Raw genomic sequence first — 20,398 nt, 5'->3', positions numbered from 1 at the left:
TCAGGGCTCATGTAGGGAAGACCTCTTTCCTTCTCTTTCTCTCCATGAGAGGTCCACGAGAGGTGCGGTGGTGGGGAAGGAGGGGTCCATCTTATGGGGGGCATGAATTTGAGTAGTCACACTTTGTCTCCTAGTCCCCACAACTCTTCCACCTCCAGATCCATCACGGAGCCAAGTGGGGTGCAGATTCTCAGGGCTGCAGTGCTGCAAGGAAGACCCTGGACTGGCACGGGGGTCTTCTTCTCCCTGCCCCCCTGCAATTCCCTGTAAACAACTCTTTTGGAGAATTGTGTCTGGGTGTGCTTGTGTGTGAGAGAGACAGAGAGAAATCTGATGTCATAGGAAAGCACTAGCAATGGCAATTCTCTCCGCTCAAGGAAATTTGGATGGTAAGAAGGATTTTCCCAAGGCTGTCTCGTTGCTGTGAAGCAAATGGAACAATTTATTTTATTTTATTTATGCTGTCTTCACAAGGGCAGTGATGGTGAACCTTTTTTGGCTCGCGTGCCACAAGTGGGGGGAGCGCAGGGGGGTCGAGTGCGCGACCCCCCCATTTTTACATGGTTTTTTTGCCCTCCCCAGGCTCCAGGGGCTTTATAGGAGCCTGGGGAGGGTGAAAAGAGCCTGCCCCAACCCCCCGGAGGCCCTCCGGAGGCTCCAGGGACTGTCCCGAGGCTTCCCTGAAGCCCTCGGAGCGCTTAAAACCACCCTCCAAGCAAATCGGAAGTGACTTCCGGGTTGCTCGGAGGGTCGTTTTAAGCACTCCGAAGGCATCAGGGAAGCCTCGGACGGTCCCTGAAGCCTTCGGAACGCTTAAAACGACCCTCCGAGCAAACCGGAAGTCACTTCCGGTTTGCTCGGAGGGTGGTTTTAAGCGCTCCGAAGGCGTCAGGGACGGTCCCTGAAGCCTCCGGGGGGGCGGGAGGCTCTTTTCGCCCTCCCCAGGCTCCTATAAAGCCTTTGGAGCCTGGGGAAGGTGAAAAATAGCTTTTAAAAAGGTGAACTCAGATGGCCAGCGCAAGCATGCGCGCTGGCCAGCTGACAGGGCAGCGCCTTGCATGCCCTGACAAATGGCTCCGCGTGCCACTTGTGGCAAACATGCCATAGGTTCGCCATCACAGCTCTAGAGATTGTTTGGAAATACACATAGTCCTCAACTTACAACAGTTCATTTAGTGACCGTTCAAAGTTCCAACAGAACTGAGAAAAATGTCTTATGACCATTTTTCACACTTATGACCATTGTGTTCATGAGGTCAAAATTCAGCTGCTTGGCAACTGGTTCATACTTATGACGGTTGCTGTTTCCCAAGGTCATGTGATCCCCTTTTGTAACCTTTTGACCAGCAAAATCCAGGGGGAAGCACATGGATCACTTAACAAGCATGTTACCAATTTGACAACTGCACCGATTCACTTAACAACTGTGGCAAGAATGGTCATAAAATGGGGCAAAGTACACTTAACAAATGTCTCACTTAACCACAGAAGTTTGGGACTCAGTTTTGGTCGTAAGTCAAGGACTGCCTGTAATGGACATTGACTGAGATGGGCGACCATAGAAATCAAACAAAGAAACAATGAAATAAATAACCCATTCAGTTCCTGCCATCACTGGTGCACGTTGGAATATACAGTTATCACTTCCTTTGCTTGTCTTCATCTGCTTAGAATAGAATAGAGCTGGAAGGGACCTTGGAGGTCTTCTAGACCAGCCCCCTCCTTAAGCAGGAGAACCTACACCATTTCAGACAAGCGACTGCCCAGTCTCTTCTGAAAAACAGCCAATGATGAAGTGCCCATGATTTCTGGTGGCAAGCTGTTCCACTGGTTAATTGTCTTCACTGTTAAGAAGTTTCTCCTTAATTCCAGGTTGCTTCTGTCTTTGATTAGTTTCCAACCATTGTTGACCCCCACTTCTTTGTGGCAGCCCCTCAAATCCTGGAAAACTGCTATCGTGTCACCCCTAATTCTTCTTTTCTTTAGGCTAGGGGCAAATCCATTGCTTTTATTGCCTTCATTTCATTGTCTTTTCCTTTTCTAGAGAGCCAGAATTGGTGCAGGTTCAAAAGTTGTGGAAGATAAGATGCCCAAATTTGACAACAATGGGAACCGTGATCGCATGAAACTGTCTGACTTCAACTTCCTGATGGTGCTGGGGAAAGGCAGCTTCGGAAAGGTGTGTGCAACCACTCAGGTTCTTTTTCATTGCTGACTGGGATCCAGCCTTCTGCTAAACCAGAGTTTGCTTGAATAGGCTGTTTACCAATACTAACAACACGAGGTAGATTAACACACTAAGCCAGTGTTTCTTGTCCTCTCTTCTTTGTGGCAGCCCCTCAAATATTGGAACACTGCTGTCCTGTCACCTCTAGTCCTTTGTTTCACTAGACTAGACATACCCAGTTCCTGTAATCATTCTTCCTAAATTATTATATGTTATTAAATATATATTACCGTATTTTTCGGACTATAAGATGCACCGGAATATAAGATGCACCAAGTTTCTGAAGAGGTAAATTTAAAAAAAGGTTTGGCCCTCCCCAGCCCCCAGGAGCATGCAGAGAGTTTGGGAGGCCTGCAGAGTGCTCCTGGGGGCTGGGGAGGGCAAAAACGAGCAAAAAACAGGCCAGTTTTTCACAAAAAACAGGACGTGCAGAGAGTTTGGAAGACCTGCAGAGTGCTGCTGGGGGCTGGGGAGGACATAAACACACCCGTTTTCACTCGTTTTTTTCCTCCCCAGCCTCCAGGAGCATTGGGCAGGCCTCCCAAACCCTCTGCATGTCATTTTTGTGAAAAACAGGATGCACGGGGGCAGGGTTTTGGTTAGCCAAAAATGCTGTATTCAGGGTATAAGATGCACCCAGATTTTCAGCCTCTTTTTTTTGGGGGGGGGGGGGGGAAGATGCATCTTATACTCCAAATAAATATGGTAATTATCTTGCTGCAATCAAGATAACTAATATACACACAATTAATCTTCATGATAATTAATATATATATACAATATTCTTCATGAAACTTTTACAATTGGTTATCTAAAATCCCAGCAAAAAACCAGGCTTCATCTGAATATTGACCTGTAATTTTTTTTATTATCGTCATTTATATTTGTCCGCAGTATGTTTTTGCTTTTTCACAAATCCACCATGCATAGTAAAATGACCTTTCACGTTTTCACATTTCACATTTCCACCATTAACCATTCTATTATAAACAATCTATTATACATTGGAGATATTTTCTCTGATGTCATACATAACAATAGTGCATCATTTTATTAAAAAGTTCTCTTATAATACAATGTGAATATCAATCCTTTTAACCACATTCTCTCCCATCGATTCCTATATTATAACCAAAATTCTTACCCGTTTTATCTTGCACTTTTAACTTGGTTTCTTTTTTTCCTGTTTCAAGTCTCAACAAAAGTTTATATGCTTTAGCAATCACATGTTCATTATTTGTGCATAGTTCAGTCTTGAATTGTGTCTTAACGTTGCTCAATTCCTATTACTTTTTATCTATATTAAATCTTTCTCTTGACTGTGTCTGAAAACCATTGAAATCTAAATCTCTCTGCAGTCAATTGTTCTCTTGACTTCCTTAAGCTCTCCATATTCCTACATTAAGAAATCATTGAGGTTTTCCCAGCTGATGTGAAGGAGCAGCCTTTTTCTGGGCAGGAAAGAATAGAAAATGCTGGGCCTGTTTAATCAATAATCAATCAATAATTTTATTTGATTAGCCGCAATCCTCTCCCGAAGGACTCGGGGCGGCGTACAATCAAAACGGATAAAAATACACATAAGACAAACATATATACAAAAAGAACAGAGACATATACATATGTGCATGGAGGAGAGTTGACTTATAAGTGAAGGACAATTAAAAACACAATTAAAAAACACAATTAAAAACACAATTTAAAATCCCCTTAAATAAAATTACTAAATTAAAAAACCCATCAGGAGCGTCACGAAGTTATGGTTGAGCCAGGCCAGCTATTTGGAAAAGGTGGGTCTTGAGCTTAACACGGAAGGAGCGGAGGTCAGTAGTGGTCCTAATATCCGGGGGGAGGTCATTCCACAGGGCTGGGCCCGCCACAGAGAAGGCTCTGCTCCTAGGCGCCGCCCCATGGCACTGTCTGGTGGACGGCACCTGGAGAAGTCCCTCTCTGTGCGAGCGGATGGGTCGTAGGGATGTATGGGGCAGAATACGATCCCGCAGGTAACTAGGTCCTGAGCCATGGAGCGCTTTAAAGATCGTAATCAAGACCTTGAAACGCACTCGATAGACCACAGGAAGCCAGTGCAGCTCGCGCAGGAGAGGTGTCACATGGGAGTACTTAGTACTCCCCATAATCACCCGCGCGGCCGCATTCTGGACCAACTGCAGTCTCCGAGTGCATTTCAAGGGAAGCCCCATGTAGAGAGCGTTACAGTAGTCCAGGCGAGACGTCACCAGCGCATGGGTGACTGTGCGTAGGGCGTCCCGGTCCAATAGGGGGCGCAATTGGCGCACCAGGCAAACCTGGTGGAACGCCCCCCTGGCCACGGCTGTCACATGTTCATCCATGGACAGCCTGGCATCCAGGAGGACGCCCAAATTGCGCGCCCGCTCCACGGGGGCGAGTTGAATGCCCCCAATGGCCAGAGATGGAATTATCTGGTTGAACCGGGGAGCCGGAACCCACAGCCACTCCGTCTTGGAAGGGTTGAGCCTGAGTCGGTTGTCATCCATCCAGACCCGTACGGCTTCCACACACCGGGACATCAGTGCATTTAGTGCATTAACAGGTTTCAAGATTAATGAACAGAAGGTAAAGATGTTAACAAAAATATGAAAATGGAAGCTCTAACAGAATTGATGAATAAAACTGGTTTTAAGATTGAGAAGAAGATTAAATATCTGGCTATCATCACTACGACAAACACTAACTGATTATTATTCCCAAATAACTATGTTAAGAATGAATTAAAAAAAAAAAGATATGTTAAGATGGGAGAAACCACAATTGTCATTGCTGGGGAGAATTTCTGTGATAAAATGAACGTCCTGCCTAGAATTATTACTTTTGTTTGTTTCAGGCAGTAGCTCTTTTGACAGCTGATGTACCATTTAAACAGTGGCAGGAGGATACATCTAAATTTGTGTGTCAGGGGAAAACCCCCGAGTTAAATCTAAGGGGTTACAAGATGCAAAGGCAAGAGCAGAACAAGGTTTAACTGACTGGAAATGGTATTTGCAGCTTGCTCTTTGGCTTCTATGAAAGAGCGAATGTTGCTGAGAAACAAAAGCCTCTCGGGGTTTGAAGGGCAGGACCTTAGGTCTGGGTGGCAGGGATGTTTGTGGTACGATAGAATCAAGGTCAATGTGGATTTTAAAAACCATCATGTTAGATCATCATACCATGCTGAGAACATAGGATAGATGCAAACCCAGGTTGGGGCTGAAAATGCCTTTGTGGCTTTGAGCACTTGAAAGACAAGAAATGATAAACTAACACAAATGGAAAACATCATCAGCTACTAGGTCAGTGATGGTTGACCTTTTTGGCACTGAGTGCTGCAACTGGAACACCTGTGGCAGAGCACCAGAACCCGGAAGACAGCACCTGGCCGGTGTGCATGGATGCCGCGACCAGCAGCACTTCTGGGTTTTCTCGTGCGCATGCATGCCCGCCAACTGGCCTTTGTGTGAAGACCAGCTGGCTGGCGCAAATGCGCGTGCCGGAAGATGGAAGAGAGCAGATGGTGACGGCATGCATGTGCAGTGGAACAGCTGGCCAGTGTGCATGTGGGCAACAGAACTTAGAAATGCAGCTGGCAATGGCACACATGCCCACAGAGAGGGCACATGTGCCATAGGTTCACCATCACGGGACTAGGTTTTATCAGGGGGAATAGAAAATGCATGTGCTCCTCAACTTGTGACCACAATTGCACCCAAAATTTCTGTTGCTAAGTGAGACATTAGGTGAGGTTTGCTCCTTTTTATGGCCTTTCTTGCCACAATCGTTAAGTGAATCACTGAAGCTGTTAAGTTAGTAACCCGGTTGTTAAGTGAATCTGGCTTCACGATTTGCTTGTCAGAAAGTTGCAAAAGGTGATTACATGACCCCAGGACACTGCAACCGTCATAAATATGAATCAGTTGACAGGTGTCTGAATTTTGACCAGCTGACAGTCGTAAGTGTGAAAGACGGTCATAAGTCACTTTTTTCAGTGCTGTTGGAACTTCAAATGGTCAGTAAATGAACTGTTGTAAGTCGAGGACTACCTGTAAAACCAAGAGAAGAACTGGTGGCAGAGGGATATAATTGTCAATGGTTCCTTTATTTCCAATTATGAGAAAGATTTAAAGTAGGCAGATTTATGGTTTTGAACATTGTAAGTCTGATTTTGAAATAGAACTGTGTACAAATGCTGAACATGTAAAAAGGATGCACCAGGAGCATATGTCACCAGAGAAATTGTCCAGAATATATATAAAAAACTTCGAATATATACTGGAAAGGTGAAATGGGACATTTTACCATGTTTTGTGGAAGCGTAAAATCTGGAAAAATCTGAATTCAAATACATACACTGATTCCAGGAGTTTAAAGATTAACTTACAATTGAGATCAGAGGAAAAACAGCTGGAAAAAAAAGTCATGGAATCTTGTTTTGTACACAGTAGTTACGCATAGTTGCAGTGAGATTATCGTATGCACAAAGATGGAAAGATTTGGCCTTATCCTCACTGGAGGCATAGTTGGTGAAGATAATGGAATTCACTGAAGTGGCTAAATTGTCTTCCTTGATCAGAGAAAAACTATCTATGTTTACTGCTGACGGGCAGCCCCTTATGGACTTTTTTCACAAAGCAGAAAGAAATAAACTTATGGTTTATGGGTTTGATGACTACACAAGAATAGATTGTAGGAAAAAAGAGAAACATTGTAATTGTAGAGTAAGAGATAAATTTATGATTGTATTTATAACTGCTGTAATGAAGATCGGAAGTTGCTTCCTTGTATCTTTTTCCTTTCTTTTCTGTTTTCCTTTCTTGCACATGTAACTTTGATTCCTTTCTGTTTCTTTTCTTTTTCCAACTTTATGATACTTTGTATTAGTTTTTCTTTTTAATTTTTTTATAATAAAATTATATGTGTGCGTGTGCATAGAGCGGGGAAGGAAAGGAAGGAAGAAAAGAAGAAAAAGGAAGGAAGGAAGGAAGGAAAGAAGGTTGTTTGAACTGGATTGATGGTTCCAAAGACTCCCCTTGGAATGCCAGTCCTTCTTTGCTCCAGGGTACTAGGAGAGGGAGGGGGGCTTCTAGAGCAGCAGTCACCAACTGGTGGTCTATGGACCACTAGTGATCTACGAGAACATTTTGGTGGTCCACAGAAAAATCTTTGTATTTTTGCATTATTATTTTTTAAATATTGCACTAAATCAGGGATCCTCAAACTACGGCCCCTGAGCCGGATATGGCCCGCTGAAGCAATAACTCCTGCTTACTGACGGGATGGGGTCCTTCAGGCACTTAGCTTGGCTGCCTGTTTAGTGGCTTCAGCCCTTCCCTCCTTCCCTAGGAGTCCAGGCGCATCAATGAGTGGTGCTCGAAACTTCAGCCAGGCTCCTCTAAAGACAGAGTCTGCAGGGGGCCGACCTAGCACCCAAGCTGGTTACAAGACAAACATTCATTCTTGGCCGTATTTGAGATTCCTAGCTGCAATGGACAGAAAAGCTGGTTACCTAGGTTCTCTCCACTAAGAGGCGGCCAAGCTAAGTGCCTGAAGGACCCCATCCCATCTCTAATTCATACTAGTGGTCCATGGGATTTAAAATTATGAATTTAGTGTTCCCTGCAGTCCAAAAGGATGGTGAGCCCTGTTCTAGAGGCTTCCTATTGCAGCTCAGTGCCAGCCCAGCCTGCATCCTGGTCCATTGATACGGAGGTAGAGAGTTACAGGAGGAAGACAGGATGGAAGAAGAGGGCCAAGCTTTGGGGAAGAGAGGGTTGGCTGGCTGACTCCTTCCTGAACTTTGCTCCTTTGTGCTGGAGCCTCCTCAGGGCTGGGGAGGGGGCTGTGCAGGGAAGGAGTCTGCCTCTGCTCTAAAGGGGAGGGGGGAGAGCAGCGAGTGGGGGAGGGGAGCAGCGAGGCTGGGAGCGGGCTTGAAGCAACCATCTCTCGGCCCCAGTCCTGCCTTCTCGGATGAGTCATTTCTCTGCCGATGCCAAACCACGTCTTTTGGGGAGACGAGCTGCTCCGGGGTTTGGCTTGCTGCCTGTGTGATCCCGCACAAGTCTCTGTACAAGGCTTGCCTATTAAAAGATTTTACAGCGGTGGCAAGCCCTCCCATATCTCTCCCCATTTAATTTTGCACACCGGGAAATTACAGCTTTGCACTCCATGGCAGCATTTCTACGCTGCAGGTGGTGGGGGTTGGCCCTGCCTGCCAACGAGGGAGGCATTAGGCAGGGCCTGGAGACTGTCCTGGCTTCAGTGGGGAGGGGTCTCAAGAGACGTGCAACCTGCGGGGGGAGATGAGCAGCACGGGGGAGGGGGAAGCAGCAGAGGAGGGTTTGGTTACTGGTGCCTGATCTCCAGGGAAGGCTTTTCATTTCCGAAGTCGAGTCAATTTAAATTTCCCTGTTTTACACTCCAGAGATTGTTTTCTGGTGCATCCAGCTTGCCGTGGTACAGCATGCTATGTGAGCCTCGTCTGCCAGTTTATTTTTCAGAATTTGCTAGGTCACAATTGAATAAGGATTTACATTATTTGCCTCATTTCCAATTGACTACGCATCATTGATATATGAAACTGTTTTTCTTTGGTTTGTTATCTTGATGTAGGAGCAGATCTGTGACAAGGATTTTTAAAAAGCATCCTTCGACTCTGGGGGAGAATAGGATGATAGGAGATTGGGTGTCACAGCTAATGCTCTCACAGACAGAAATAACAGCTTGAAGCAATCTTGAGCTATACAGAAAAGAATGAAATTTAACAGGAGACAAATGGGAAGTTCTTCACTCAGGAAACAAAAGGTAAAGGCACAAATGTAGAGTGCAGGATTCCCCACTTAGTCGGAGTAGTTGGTTGTGTTCAGGGCTGCTACGATTAACGTTCATAAAGCTCCAATAATTCTCTTATTTGCAAGCCAAGCTCTGTTTAAACCAGAATCCAAGGGAGCTGTAGCCATGTACCGTAACTGGGGGCTGCCCTTCCCAACTCAGCCAATGGAAGAACAGACAGCCCTAGAGAAGCTGGTTCTGGCCCCAATAAAGCCAGCCCCATACGCTGGCTCACCCCTCTGGCATCCGAGTGCTACAATGGACACATCGGAGTTCTCTGCGGGAATACAATTGTGCATTCCTTTGCCCAAGAGGGGAATGCAATGAAGGGGTTCAGGCATGTTGCTTTTCATTGCAACTTAAGTGCTTAAGTAGCTATTAAAGGATGAAGCTCAGCCATTGTTAGAATCTAAGAATATATGGCCACTCTTGGCAACTGAACTTCTGCTGCTAAGTGAGGCAGTTGTTAAGTGAGTCACACTTGCATTTTTGACCTTTTTTGCTGTGGTTGTTAAGTGAATTATTCAGTCATTAAGCAAATCTGGATTTCTTTATTGATTTTGGAAGGGGATAGGTCACAAATGGTGATCATAAGACTATGGGAAGTGCAACTGTCGTAAATAGCGTTAGCACTAAGATTTATATACCGCTTCACAGAGCTTTTACAGCTCTCCCTAAGCGGTTTACAGAGTCAGCCTCTTGCCCCCAACAATCTGGCTCCTAATTTTACCCACCTCGGAAGGATGGGAGGCTGAGCCAATCTTAAGCCTGGTAAGATTCAAATTGCCAAATTGCAGGCAGCCGATAGTCAGCAGAAGTAGCCTGCAGTACTGCACTCTAACCACTGCACCACCACAGCTCTGCCTTTTGCTAAGCTGAATTTTGATCACGTGACTGATGCTGCGACGGTCGTAAGCATGAGGACCAGTCATGAGTTGCTCTTTTCAATGCCATTGTAACTTCAGAGGGTTGCTAAATAAATAAACTGGAGCCTGCCTGTAGGCCAGGTCCCAGGTTTAGGCTCTGCTTCTCTTTCTCCCACCTTGACATGGTAACAGATCTCTTGCTTCCCATTTGTCCGCTCTGGATATGGAAGGCAGCGGAAGGGCATTCTGCTTCCACCAAGGGATTTCCCACCTTGCACCTGGTAGGAGAGTCCGAGGGCCAGGTAGAAGAGCTGGGAGAAAAAGTGCCTGCATCCTGAGGGGCCTCGGCAGATCCCAGAGTTTCCTTGGTGGTGATTCTCTGCAGGCCAGAATAATTCATTTCCAGAGAAGGTGTCGATTTTATTGCAATGAGATGTGAGCTGGGGTGGCCTGGCAGTGCTTCCTTCCAAAGCAATTGTCCCAGCAAATTGAAGCCATGTATCTTAATAATTGGCAGGGTGATGGTGGCACTTTTTCAGAAGGCTTCCTTTGCCTTGATGTGATTCACAGTGGAAAATGCTCCTGGCAGGATATGCCACAATTTTGGTCTACTATAATAAATCTACAAGCCCTGGCAATTGGCTTGAAGTGCCAGAGAAGCCCTGGGAGGAGAGCCATGGGCTAGCTTGCCTTGCTGAGTGGCCCCCTCAGCTTGCCAATTCCTGCACCTGCAGCTGGACTGGCCTCTGTCCTGCACCTGCAGCTGGATTACAGCTTTGTTCATCTTGACCCAGGCTGGTCTACTGGGCAAAGGACAGGCTCCTTTCTCGGAATGGCCAGGGTTGTTTTCTTCCTCCAAAACTGTCTCAGGCAGGTACAAAGGAGCTAATTTGGAGGAGAAGGAGATTGCCAAACCCTTTTCCTTCTCCTCCAGTCCAAGTTCAAAATGCCTATTATAAGACATGAAGAGAAAAGGGTGTGGAATCAGCTCAGTTTCCTGAGCACCAGTTTGAGGGTGTATCTTGTTCTCATCTGGGTCTGGTCACTGAAGGATTTGTAACCTTCGTGATTGGTCACCAGTGTTCAGGATGAAAAACGCTTGGGATAATTGAATTCCCAAAAGTAAAACTTTATTGGATACACCGTATTAGTACTGAAGAAACAAAACCTTCTCTGGTTTTCCCAGGCAAATGCTTACATAGTTAAACTATAGCTTTCTCTTCTCCCCATTCTTGGGTCATCACATTGTCCAATTATGACAATGACAATTATGACAATTATCTTCTTGTTATGGGAACAGTCCATCCCTTTCTCCAGCACCTGCAGTGGTGACCTTGACGGTTTCCACACACTCACGATCTCCGCATACATTCTCAGCATTCCATTTCCCCCTTTCCTCTCCCCAGTTCATAGGCAAGTTGAAAAGCATTAGGGTTTGAAAGAAGCGATTGATTACTTGGGTTTGGCCTGGAGTCCAGCATGTCTTGATAGCTGTACTCTTCTTTCATTGCCTTCATCCCTGAGTCTGGAAAACTTTGTTTCCAGCCTAAGGGAAGGAGGAAGGCAAGGGAGGAAGGCCCGCCTTCTTCGTAATTCATGTCACACCTGCCCCGAGTTAGATTCTTAGGAAAGAAAGACCCTCAACTCCAGTTGCGCAAAGGCATACTTTTATAAAGACCAAGTGGTTACAGTACAGCAAAGCCAGAATTGAAAGTTTGCATGCGAAGGTTCCCTATTTAACTTTCCCTTTCCCATTCCTCCCCCCTGTTATCTCCCTATTGTCCCGTTACATACGAAGGATTTGTTTTGGTGATGGTCCTCACTAGATTGGTGGGCCATTGCATTTCCCCTCCCAGGCCTCTGGCCTTGGGACGATGAGCCGATGTCTCAGGATGGCATGATGAGTAGTTTCGGTTTCCCCCCTTCCCATCAGTTCCCTCCCCCTGTAGTTTATGGCAGGCTGGCATCTAGCACAAGGCTGAAGCTCAGGATGGCAGTTCTGACAATTCTTGGGCATAACTACTACATGTACTCAAAAGTGGCTGGCTGGTCTCTGGTCAGTTTGTGAAGACTGTCCAAAGTTCTGACCCAATAGCCTCAGGCAACTAGTTGATCAAGGGCAAATATTGGGCCCAAGAGATCATGCAGGTCGCAACCAAATTCCATGACACAATGGAAGGCAAGCAGGCAAAATAACTCCCTCTTTCTACATCTGAAGCTGTTAGTATTTCCAGGCAGGGAGGACTGAAGTCAAGGAATTAGGACAAAGGGGGAAACGAAATATTAATCTACAAGGCTACGCACACAGCAACAGTAGTTTTGAAGCACAGAAGCTCTCTGCTGTTCATTATTTACTTACTCCATTTATATAACTGCCCACTCATGAGTGGCTCTGAGCATCTAGCAGGGTTAGAAATGTCACTGCATAAAAGCAACAATAAAAGGATAAAACACACAGCATGTCAGGCACGAAACGCCATCTGTTTACAGTGGATGCGCCTGTCATCCTGGGGGAACAATCAACTCTTGAACCCAACTGCCTCCTTGGACCCAACAGTGTCAGGGCCAATGGATCTTGAGAAGAGGCTTTTAGGCAGGCACTGTATCAGAGAGGCTGTGCTTTCTGGGTACCATTGGGTGACTCTATTCAGTTGATAGGACCCAAAGCAAATTAGTACAATGAATCAGTGGAACAACTTGCCTCCAGAAGTTGTGAATGCTCCAACACTGGAAGTTTTTAAGAAGATGTTGGATAACCATTTGTTTGAAATGCTATAGGGCAGGGGTATCAAACTCGATTTCATTGAGGGCAGCATCAGGGTTGTGTTGGACCTCAGGGGCCAGGGTGGGCGTGGCCAGGGTGGGTGTGGCCAGCTTGATATCACTCATGTCAGAAGTGCCCGTGGTGGCCCTAGTGCTCTGCCACGTGAAAATGGGCTCCTGAGCTTCGTTTTTGGCCACGACGGCCTCCTGCAGCCTTCTGCCAGTGAAAATGGTGGCCCCCACAGGCCAGATCTAAGCACCCTGCAGGCTGGATCCGGCCCCTAAGCTTTGAGTTTGACAGCCCTGGTATTAGGCAGGAAAGCCTAAGCAGGAGGTTGGACTAGAAGACCTCCAAGGTCCCTTCCAGCTCTTTTATTCTATTCTACTCTATTCTATTCTATTCATCAAAGCTGGCAGGAATAGCCAACACCCCAGAAGATGGATCTCAACAGACTGCAGCACGGGGTCCTACCTAACAAAATGCAATTCAATGTAGAGAAAAGGAAGGTTTTACATTCAGGAAAGAAAAAAAACATCTGTACAGGGACAGACTGGGTGAAACGTGGCCAATACTAGTAATTATGAAAGGAATCTCAGAGTCCTAGTGGTCAATCATTTAAATATGAGCTAGCAGTGTGCAGCAGCTGCCAAAAAAGCCAATGCAATCTTAGGTTTCATAAACAGAGGGATAAGATCACTTGAAATATTAGTATCTCTTTACAATGCCTTAGTTAGACCACACCTGGAATACTGCATCTGATTTTGGTCACCACAATATAAAACAAATGTTGAGATTTTGGAAAAAGTGCAAAGAAGAGCAGCTAAGACGTTTAAAGGTCTGGAGACTAAAGCATATGAAGAATGGTTGCAGGCATTGGGTATGTCTAGTCTAGCTAAAACAAGGAGTAGGGGAGACAGGATTGAAGTCTTTCAATATTTGAGGGGCTCCTACAAAGATGAAGGAGTCAACCAATTTTCCAAAGAACCAAAAGGCAAGACAAGGAACAACAGATGGGAACTAATCAAGGAGAGAACCAACCTAGAACTAAGGATAAATTGCCTAACAGTGAGAACAATTAACCAGTGGAGCAGAAGTTGCCTTTAGAAGTTGCGGATGCTCCATCATTGGAGGCTTTTAAGAAGAGGCTGGACAGCCACTTGTCTGAAAAGATAAAAGATCTCCTGCTTGAGCAGGGGGGGGGGGGGTTGGACTAGAAGACCTTTTCACCCTGCTGGATCTTGTAGGACATTCAGAGATAAAGTAGCCACATGCTATTGCAACAAAAGATCTAAAAGCCATGGCTACCTTAATGCATAAGACAAAGGGGCTGTGTTTGCCCTCGCAGGAGTCTTAGAGGCCTCGTGAATAATGTATGATTATTAATTTATGCCTATTGATCTCCATGCAGCCTCAGTGCCAAGACAAACCACCTTCTTATGAAGCTGCATCTTCAAGAAGAAACCCAGCTTGGGATTATCAACATGTATATTTGTTCCACAGGGGCGGGTGCACACACACACACACACACACACAGCAGACTGATGGGCACATCATCTATGTGCTTCGTTTAATGGCAGCAAAGAGCAGAGACTGACTGAAGGTAGATATACTGCAAGGAGGAATAGGCGACTGCTCGGGAGGCTGAACTGTGCCCTGGTTGTGGAGCCCAGCTCGGCTTCCTGACCAACTGTTGGACTGTCCATTTAATAGCAATAGCCCTTAGACTTATATGCCGCTTTTACAGCCCGCTCTAAGCAGTTTACAGAGTCAGCCTCTTACCCCCAACAATCTGGGTCCTCCTTTCACCCACCTCGGAAGGATGGGAAGGCTGAGTCAACCTTGAGCCGGTGAGATTCGATCTGCTGAACAGCAGGCAGCCGGCAGTCAGCAGAAGCAGCCTGTAGTACTGCACTCTAACCACTGCACCACCACGGCTCTTAATGGGAACAGTACTAGAAGAGCTGAAAAGCTTCATCCTTTTTTCACTTGTCTGGGAGAAATTAAAAGTCAGAATGGAGACGTCATGCCCACAGTGACCTCTTGTTTGCTTTCCCATCCTTTGCTAAATCTCTAAAGCAAGTGAAAATTGTCCTGCCAAAGCGGGCCATTTTGCCATCTAATTTCAGGGATATGGTGGGCTCACCTGAGCTATGGTTGGTCTGGGAGCACTTATTGATTGGTTGATAGGTAAAGGATCTCATCCCTGGCCTTCCTCAGTCATGGGCCTCCTTGGGAGATCTCAGTATAGCCCCCCTTCTGAGAAGGCCCTCTCATGGGGTGGTTGTGGGTCAAAAGTCCCTGAAGAGCAGCAGAGCTTCAGGTAATCTCCAAGGGGTTTGCAGGATCACCCAGATTTCCACTGCACCTGCATGCTATAGCACTGCCAGCCATGTCTCACATAGTTCCATGGGCCTGGCCATGTGAGGAAGGGCTCTCCTCCATGCCAAAGGAAGCTAGACCAGGGCAGCTGAGCGAGACTCCGTTCATATGTCTCAGACTGTGCCTACTTAAACCGAATGCCTAGAAACCAGGGCATGGATTGTGCTGCCAGGATGAGTGAGGGGACAGCCATGGCATCTAAGCAAAGGAGAAGGGCAGGGCCATCCACATGTTGCTGCAACATCCTGATTGTCAGACCTGCCCCAACAAGTCCTTCGGAAAGAAAGACCCTCGACTCCATTTGGTTGAAGTGATTGGTTCTTTTGCTAAAGACACGTGATTGCAGTGAAGTAAGGCTGGATCTGTGTGTTCCTGTGCAAAGGGTTACAATTTCCCCCTTTCCCTGGCCCTCCCCCCTTGACCACAGGAACAACAGTGTCCAACAGCATCCCAGTTTGATGTTTGGGGAACCACTTTGAAGCTGGGTGCTTCTCAAAGTAGTTTCACATACCGCTCCCAGGCCAGGTGTCCTTGGTGGCTGGTTTATTCCCGTTTGACACCTCTGGTTCCCGTCAACTTGTTTCTCTCCCCCCCCTTTCATTCATCTTTTTCTCTTCAGCCCAAGCTTCCCCAAATCCCTTCCCACTTTCGGTTTATGGCAGGATGCCAACGAAATGAAGCAGCTGAAGGTGGCAGACCTGACACTGATTCTTGGCAGGTTCCTCCTTTCCAGTTTGCCCAGTAAAATAGAATTCTTTATTGGCCAAGTCTGATTGGACACCCAAGGAATTTGTCTTTGGTGCAGATGCTCTCAGTGTACATAAGGAGAATAAGAATACATTCATCAAGAATAGAAAGATACAAAAACTTAGTGATAATCAAGGCTACTAATAAGCTATCAAATTGTATTAGGAAACAATAAAAACAATATAAATTGTAAAGATAAAAGCAACATGGTTGTAGTCATAAGTGAGAAGAGATAGGTACTAGGAAGGAAGAGAAGAAGAATAGCAATACATTCTTGGTAAATTATTGACAGTGTTGTGGGAATTAGTTGTTAAGCAGAGTGATGGCATTTGGGAAAAACCTGACCTTGCGTGTAGTTGTTCTGGTGTGCAGTGCCCTATAGCGTCGTTTTGAGGGTAGAAGTGGAAACAATAGATGTCCAGGATGCAAGGGGTCTGTAAATATTTTCACAGCCTTCTTTTTGACTCGGGCAGTGAACAGGTCCTCAATGGAAGGGAGATTGTTAGCCATTGTTTTATCTGCCATTCTGATTATCCATTGAAGTCCGTGTCTGTCTTGTTGGGTTGCAGAGCCAAACCAGACAGTTGTGGAGGTGCAGATGACAGACCCAAAAATTCCTCTGTAGAAGTGAATCAGCAGCTCTTTGGGCAGTTTGAGCTTCCTGAGTTGGCGCAGAAAGAACGTTCTTTGTTGTGCTTTTTTGATGACATTTTTGATGATATGTGTCCATTTTAAGTCTTGAGATATGGTAGACCCTCAAAACTGGAAGGTCTCTATTGTTGATACTATGTTGTCTAGTATTGTAAGAGGTGGTCATATGGGAGGGTTTCTCCTAAAGTCTACCACCATTTCTATGGTTTTGGGTGTGTTCAGTTCCAGTTTGTTCCAGTTGCACCAAAAGACTAGTTGTTCAACCTCCCATCTGTATGCAGATTCATCGTTGTCTCGAATGAGACCAATCGCTGTTGTAGCATCTCCAAAATTCAGTACTTTAACAGTTTGAGAAGTGGAGAGAGCACACAGCCCTGGGGGCTCCTGTGCTAATTGTACAGGTATCTGATATGATTTTGCCTAGCTTCACCTTCTGCCTCCTGTCTGTTAGGAAGCTTATGATCCATTTACAAGTGTGGTCAAGTACAGCTAGCTGGTTTAGTTTAGTTAGAAGAATATCTGGAATGATGGTACTGAATGCTGAGCTGAATTCTACCGAGAGGACCCCTTACGTAGGTCTTTGGAGATTTAAGATGTTGTAGATCAGGGGTGTCCAAACTTGGGAACTTTAAGACTTGTGGACTTCAACTCCCAAAATTCCCCAGCCAGCCTGGCTGGCTGGGGAATTCTGGGAGTTGAAGTCCACAAGTCTTAAAGTTCCCAAGTTTGGACACCCCTGTTGTAGATAATTAAGCTGAACCTCTTCCACATTCTGACCAGGTAGGGAGTCCTTAAGTCTCTTCCTCTGACCCAGCACCAGGGAAATAGGGAGGAAGCCAGGTACAACTTGATAAATCTCAGCAACTAATCCTGAATCACAAAGGTTACCAATGGCAGCGATGAAGACTTAAAGAGAAACAAGGTTTGCTAATCTAATAGTTCCAGTTCTCTAGATCAGGGGTCCTTGAGCAGTGGATCAGGTCACAGGGGTGTGTGCAAGGGTGTGTGTGTGTGCCCATGGCAACCCTTGTGAAATAAATATTCAGTTATTAAGAGTAAGTGCAATCGTTATTTATTACACAACCTTGACACCAGTTAAATCATTTGTTTTATTTGTGGCGAGAGGGTGTCGTATAATTTCATTTATCATTGGTTTTTTTTTTTGCAGTATTCAAAGCTATTACTCAAATTATAGAATACCGAAGAAAAGGGGAACACAGACACACACACCAAGAGAAGGCAACTCTCATATAAAATGTTTAAAAAAACCAATCCGGCATCCTACCACATTAATTGCTCTGCATTTCTTTGGGAAAGATCTCCAGTCCTCTGGAGTGAGCAGCTATAATACATTTAATAAATCGTCGTCATCCTAATTATAATCTTGGATCTCAGCACCTGAGACCATCACAGAGGATGGACAGATTGGAGAGAGGTCACCTGAGGTTCCTGCTTGGATGTCATGAGGCAGGATTCAGGTTGCCTTCTTCTATTAGATTAATAGTCACCGGTTGTGCCACTGTGTCAAAAGGGTTCTGTGGGAAAACCTGCATTCCATTTGTGGAGACTTCTCAGCATCAGGTCAGCTCAGATATGCTCTTGGGTAGATCACAGGGCAAGCGGTGACTGTTCCTCTCCGTCTGTTGAAACCAGTGGTGTGGGGCCAGGGGAAGGGATGGGTTATTCTCCAAGATGTAACCTGTATCTCTTTGCACTTGTCCATGAGTAACATTTGTTCAGATTATGACTGCTCAACTTCCTCCTTGGGGAATGGAGTGGGACAGCTTGCCACAACCAATTCGCTGCAGCCAACTCACCATGACAACTCGTCACTGGACAACTTGCCATGGGGACAAATTGCTGCGGGACAATTTAACAATTCTATTTAATTATTTAAAATAAATAAAAATTATTTTAATTTTTGCCATTCACATTTCATTCTGTTCCCCCATTTGCATCCTTTTTTTAATGATTCTATTCCACAATTTCTTTGATATCAGTGTACTCTTGTCCTGCGGTGAGTTGGAAGTGGCATGTTGGCTGTGATGAACTGTCATAGACCTTTGGGGACTAAACAGTAGAGTCCTGGGGCCTTGAGAGCTTATCTATATGGGCGGACAGAATCCTCATTTACACCTATTTTGTCTCATTCCAGGTGATGCTTTCGGAAAGGAAAGGAACGGATGAACTTTATGCTGTAAAGATTCTGAAGAAGGACGTGGTCATCCAAGATGATGATGTGGAATGCACCATGGTGGAGAAGCGAGTGCTGGCCCTGGCTGGAAAGCCCCCCTTCCTCACACAGCTTCATTCTTGCTTCCAAACCATGGTAAGCTCCCCCGCCACCCTCCATCCTGAATCCTGCAAAAGTTCCCCAATTGTGTTGAGAATCTTGTCCCTTGAGGGTATTCCTGGGGCTGGAAATTTAACCTGGATGATCACACTTGCCTTGTGTAGAGTGTAAAGACCAAAGAAGACATTGGCAAAAAAGGGAGTCGCGTGAGCGAGAATGATATGCCCTCTGGAGGTTGGACAGGGAGGGCTGTTCAGCAGCAAGGAGATCAAGGAAGGGCACAGAAGATGCAGCAAACCTAAAGGAAGGACAGAAGGAGGACTGACCGGAAAGAGTAAAAGTACAGAGTAGGAAGTCCTGACGAATAGAGAAACCCCTGGCAGGAAAAGGACATGTTTCCTGGCCAAAAGGAAGGGGAGTAACCCTGCATAACTTGGACATGGTGGATAGCTTAAGACAACAGCGGGCAGGAGGGCCAAATCAGCACACATAACCTTGGTTCACCATAGTAGACCAGTCTCAAACGAGTAGGGCCTCCCAGTTCAGAAAAAAGAACAAGGGGGGCACAAGATGGATTTGTGTAAAAGAGCCGAAAGTGTAAGAAGGCCCCAGTTACACAACTGTTCTGTGGAAGGGAAGGTGACCCCATCCGGGACCAAAGGTGGAGAGCACCACAGAGGAGCCTAAAGCCCACAGCAACTCTGTCTTGTTGGGTTGAGCTGAAGGCTTCTTTTCCGCATCCAGAATTTCCAGACACGGAGGGAATCTTAATGGTCTCACTTACTCAGCCTAGGCTAAAGTGGGTATTGTTGGCATGTTGATGTTATCTGATCCCATGCCAACCGATGACACTGCTCAGTGCCTTTACGTAGGTGTTAAATCAGAGCCCAGAGAGCAAACTTCAAAGGTGGTCTAGCAAGATACCATCATCAATGTACTGAAAGATTTAAAAAAGACTAAAATGGATGCACTACCTCCGCTTCAGTCTCAGCAGAGGTCTTCTAAAAGTGTGAGCACTGCCATCTCAGTGGTCTGAAGAGAGGTCCATTTTGTCCAACGTCCCCTGTAGCTGTAAGCCAACCATTTACCCCTCAACTTCCCCCAGGGAACCCAACTAGAACTGCAAAGAAAGAGAAACACGCAGGTGCAACTTAAGCCAAAGCCAGGGGCATTTCCTCCTGTGGGGAGAAGGATCTCTGGCAAGTGATACACCAGAGCTCCAGAGATGGCCCTAAGCTCCTTTCAGACTCTAGAGTTAATGGAATGATCTGACCATATCAAGATGACCTGATATTACCCAATTCCAGATGACATCCTTGTTGTCCCAAGATCCAAAAAGTCTAATGAGGGGGGCACTATTATGAGTTGGCCCCATAACCTTCTAGGCTAGAACATGGTGGCCATGAACTCAGGAGCTGTCTTGGAATCCCTTTCCGGAGAAGTCAATTAAAGTTATCCATTTCCTTTGTTTGGGGAATTTCAGCACCAGCCCACCAACCCTAAGGAGCTTCTGCAAAGAGGCCAGATTAACAGCCTCAGTCCCACCTGATCCCAATGGGGGTCTAATTTGACTGGCTGAGCCAGTGGGGGCAGGGGGCTTGTGGGCAGGAAACTGCTACATCCTGGAGTGA

The 20,398-nt window shown here is 45.9% G+C and overlaps 1 protein-coding gene across 2 annotated transcripts in view; it reads left to right on the top strand.

The window, feature by feature from the left end:
- PRKCB (protein kinase C beta) overlaps nt 1-20,398 on the top strand; it is a 236,150-nt gene that overhangs the window by 156,766 nt on the left and 58,986 nt on the right. For both annotated transcript variants that reach the window (XM_081965393.1, XM_081965392.1), the window contains exons 9-10: nt 2,045-2,179; nt 18,630-18,803. In XM_081965393.1, the coding sequence (XP_081821519.1) occupies nt 2,045-2,179; nt 18,630-18,803 (309 nt within the window). The remainder of the gene's footprint in view (nt 1-2,044; nt 2,180-18,629; nt 18,804-20,398) is intronic.

Source organism: Natrix helvetica (assembly GCF_964273705.1).
Source record: "Natrix helvetica genome assembly, chromosome: 13".
NCBI classification, from domain to species: domain Eukaryota; kingdom Metazoa; phylum Chordata; class Lepidosauria; order Squamata; family Natricidae; genus Natrix; species Natrix helvetica.
This window is presented reverse-complemented; position numbering and strand designations above follow the sequence as displayed.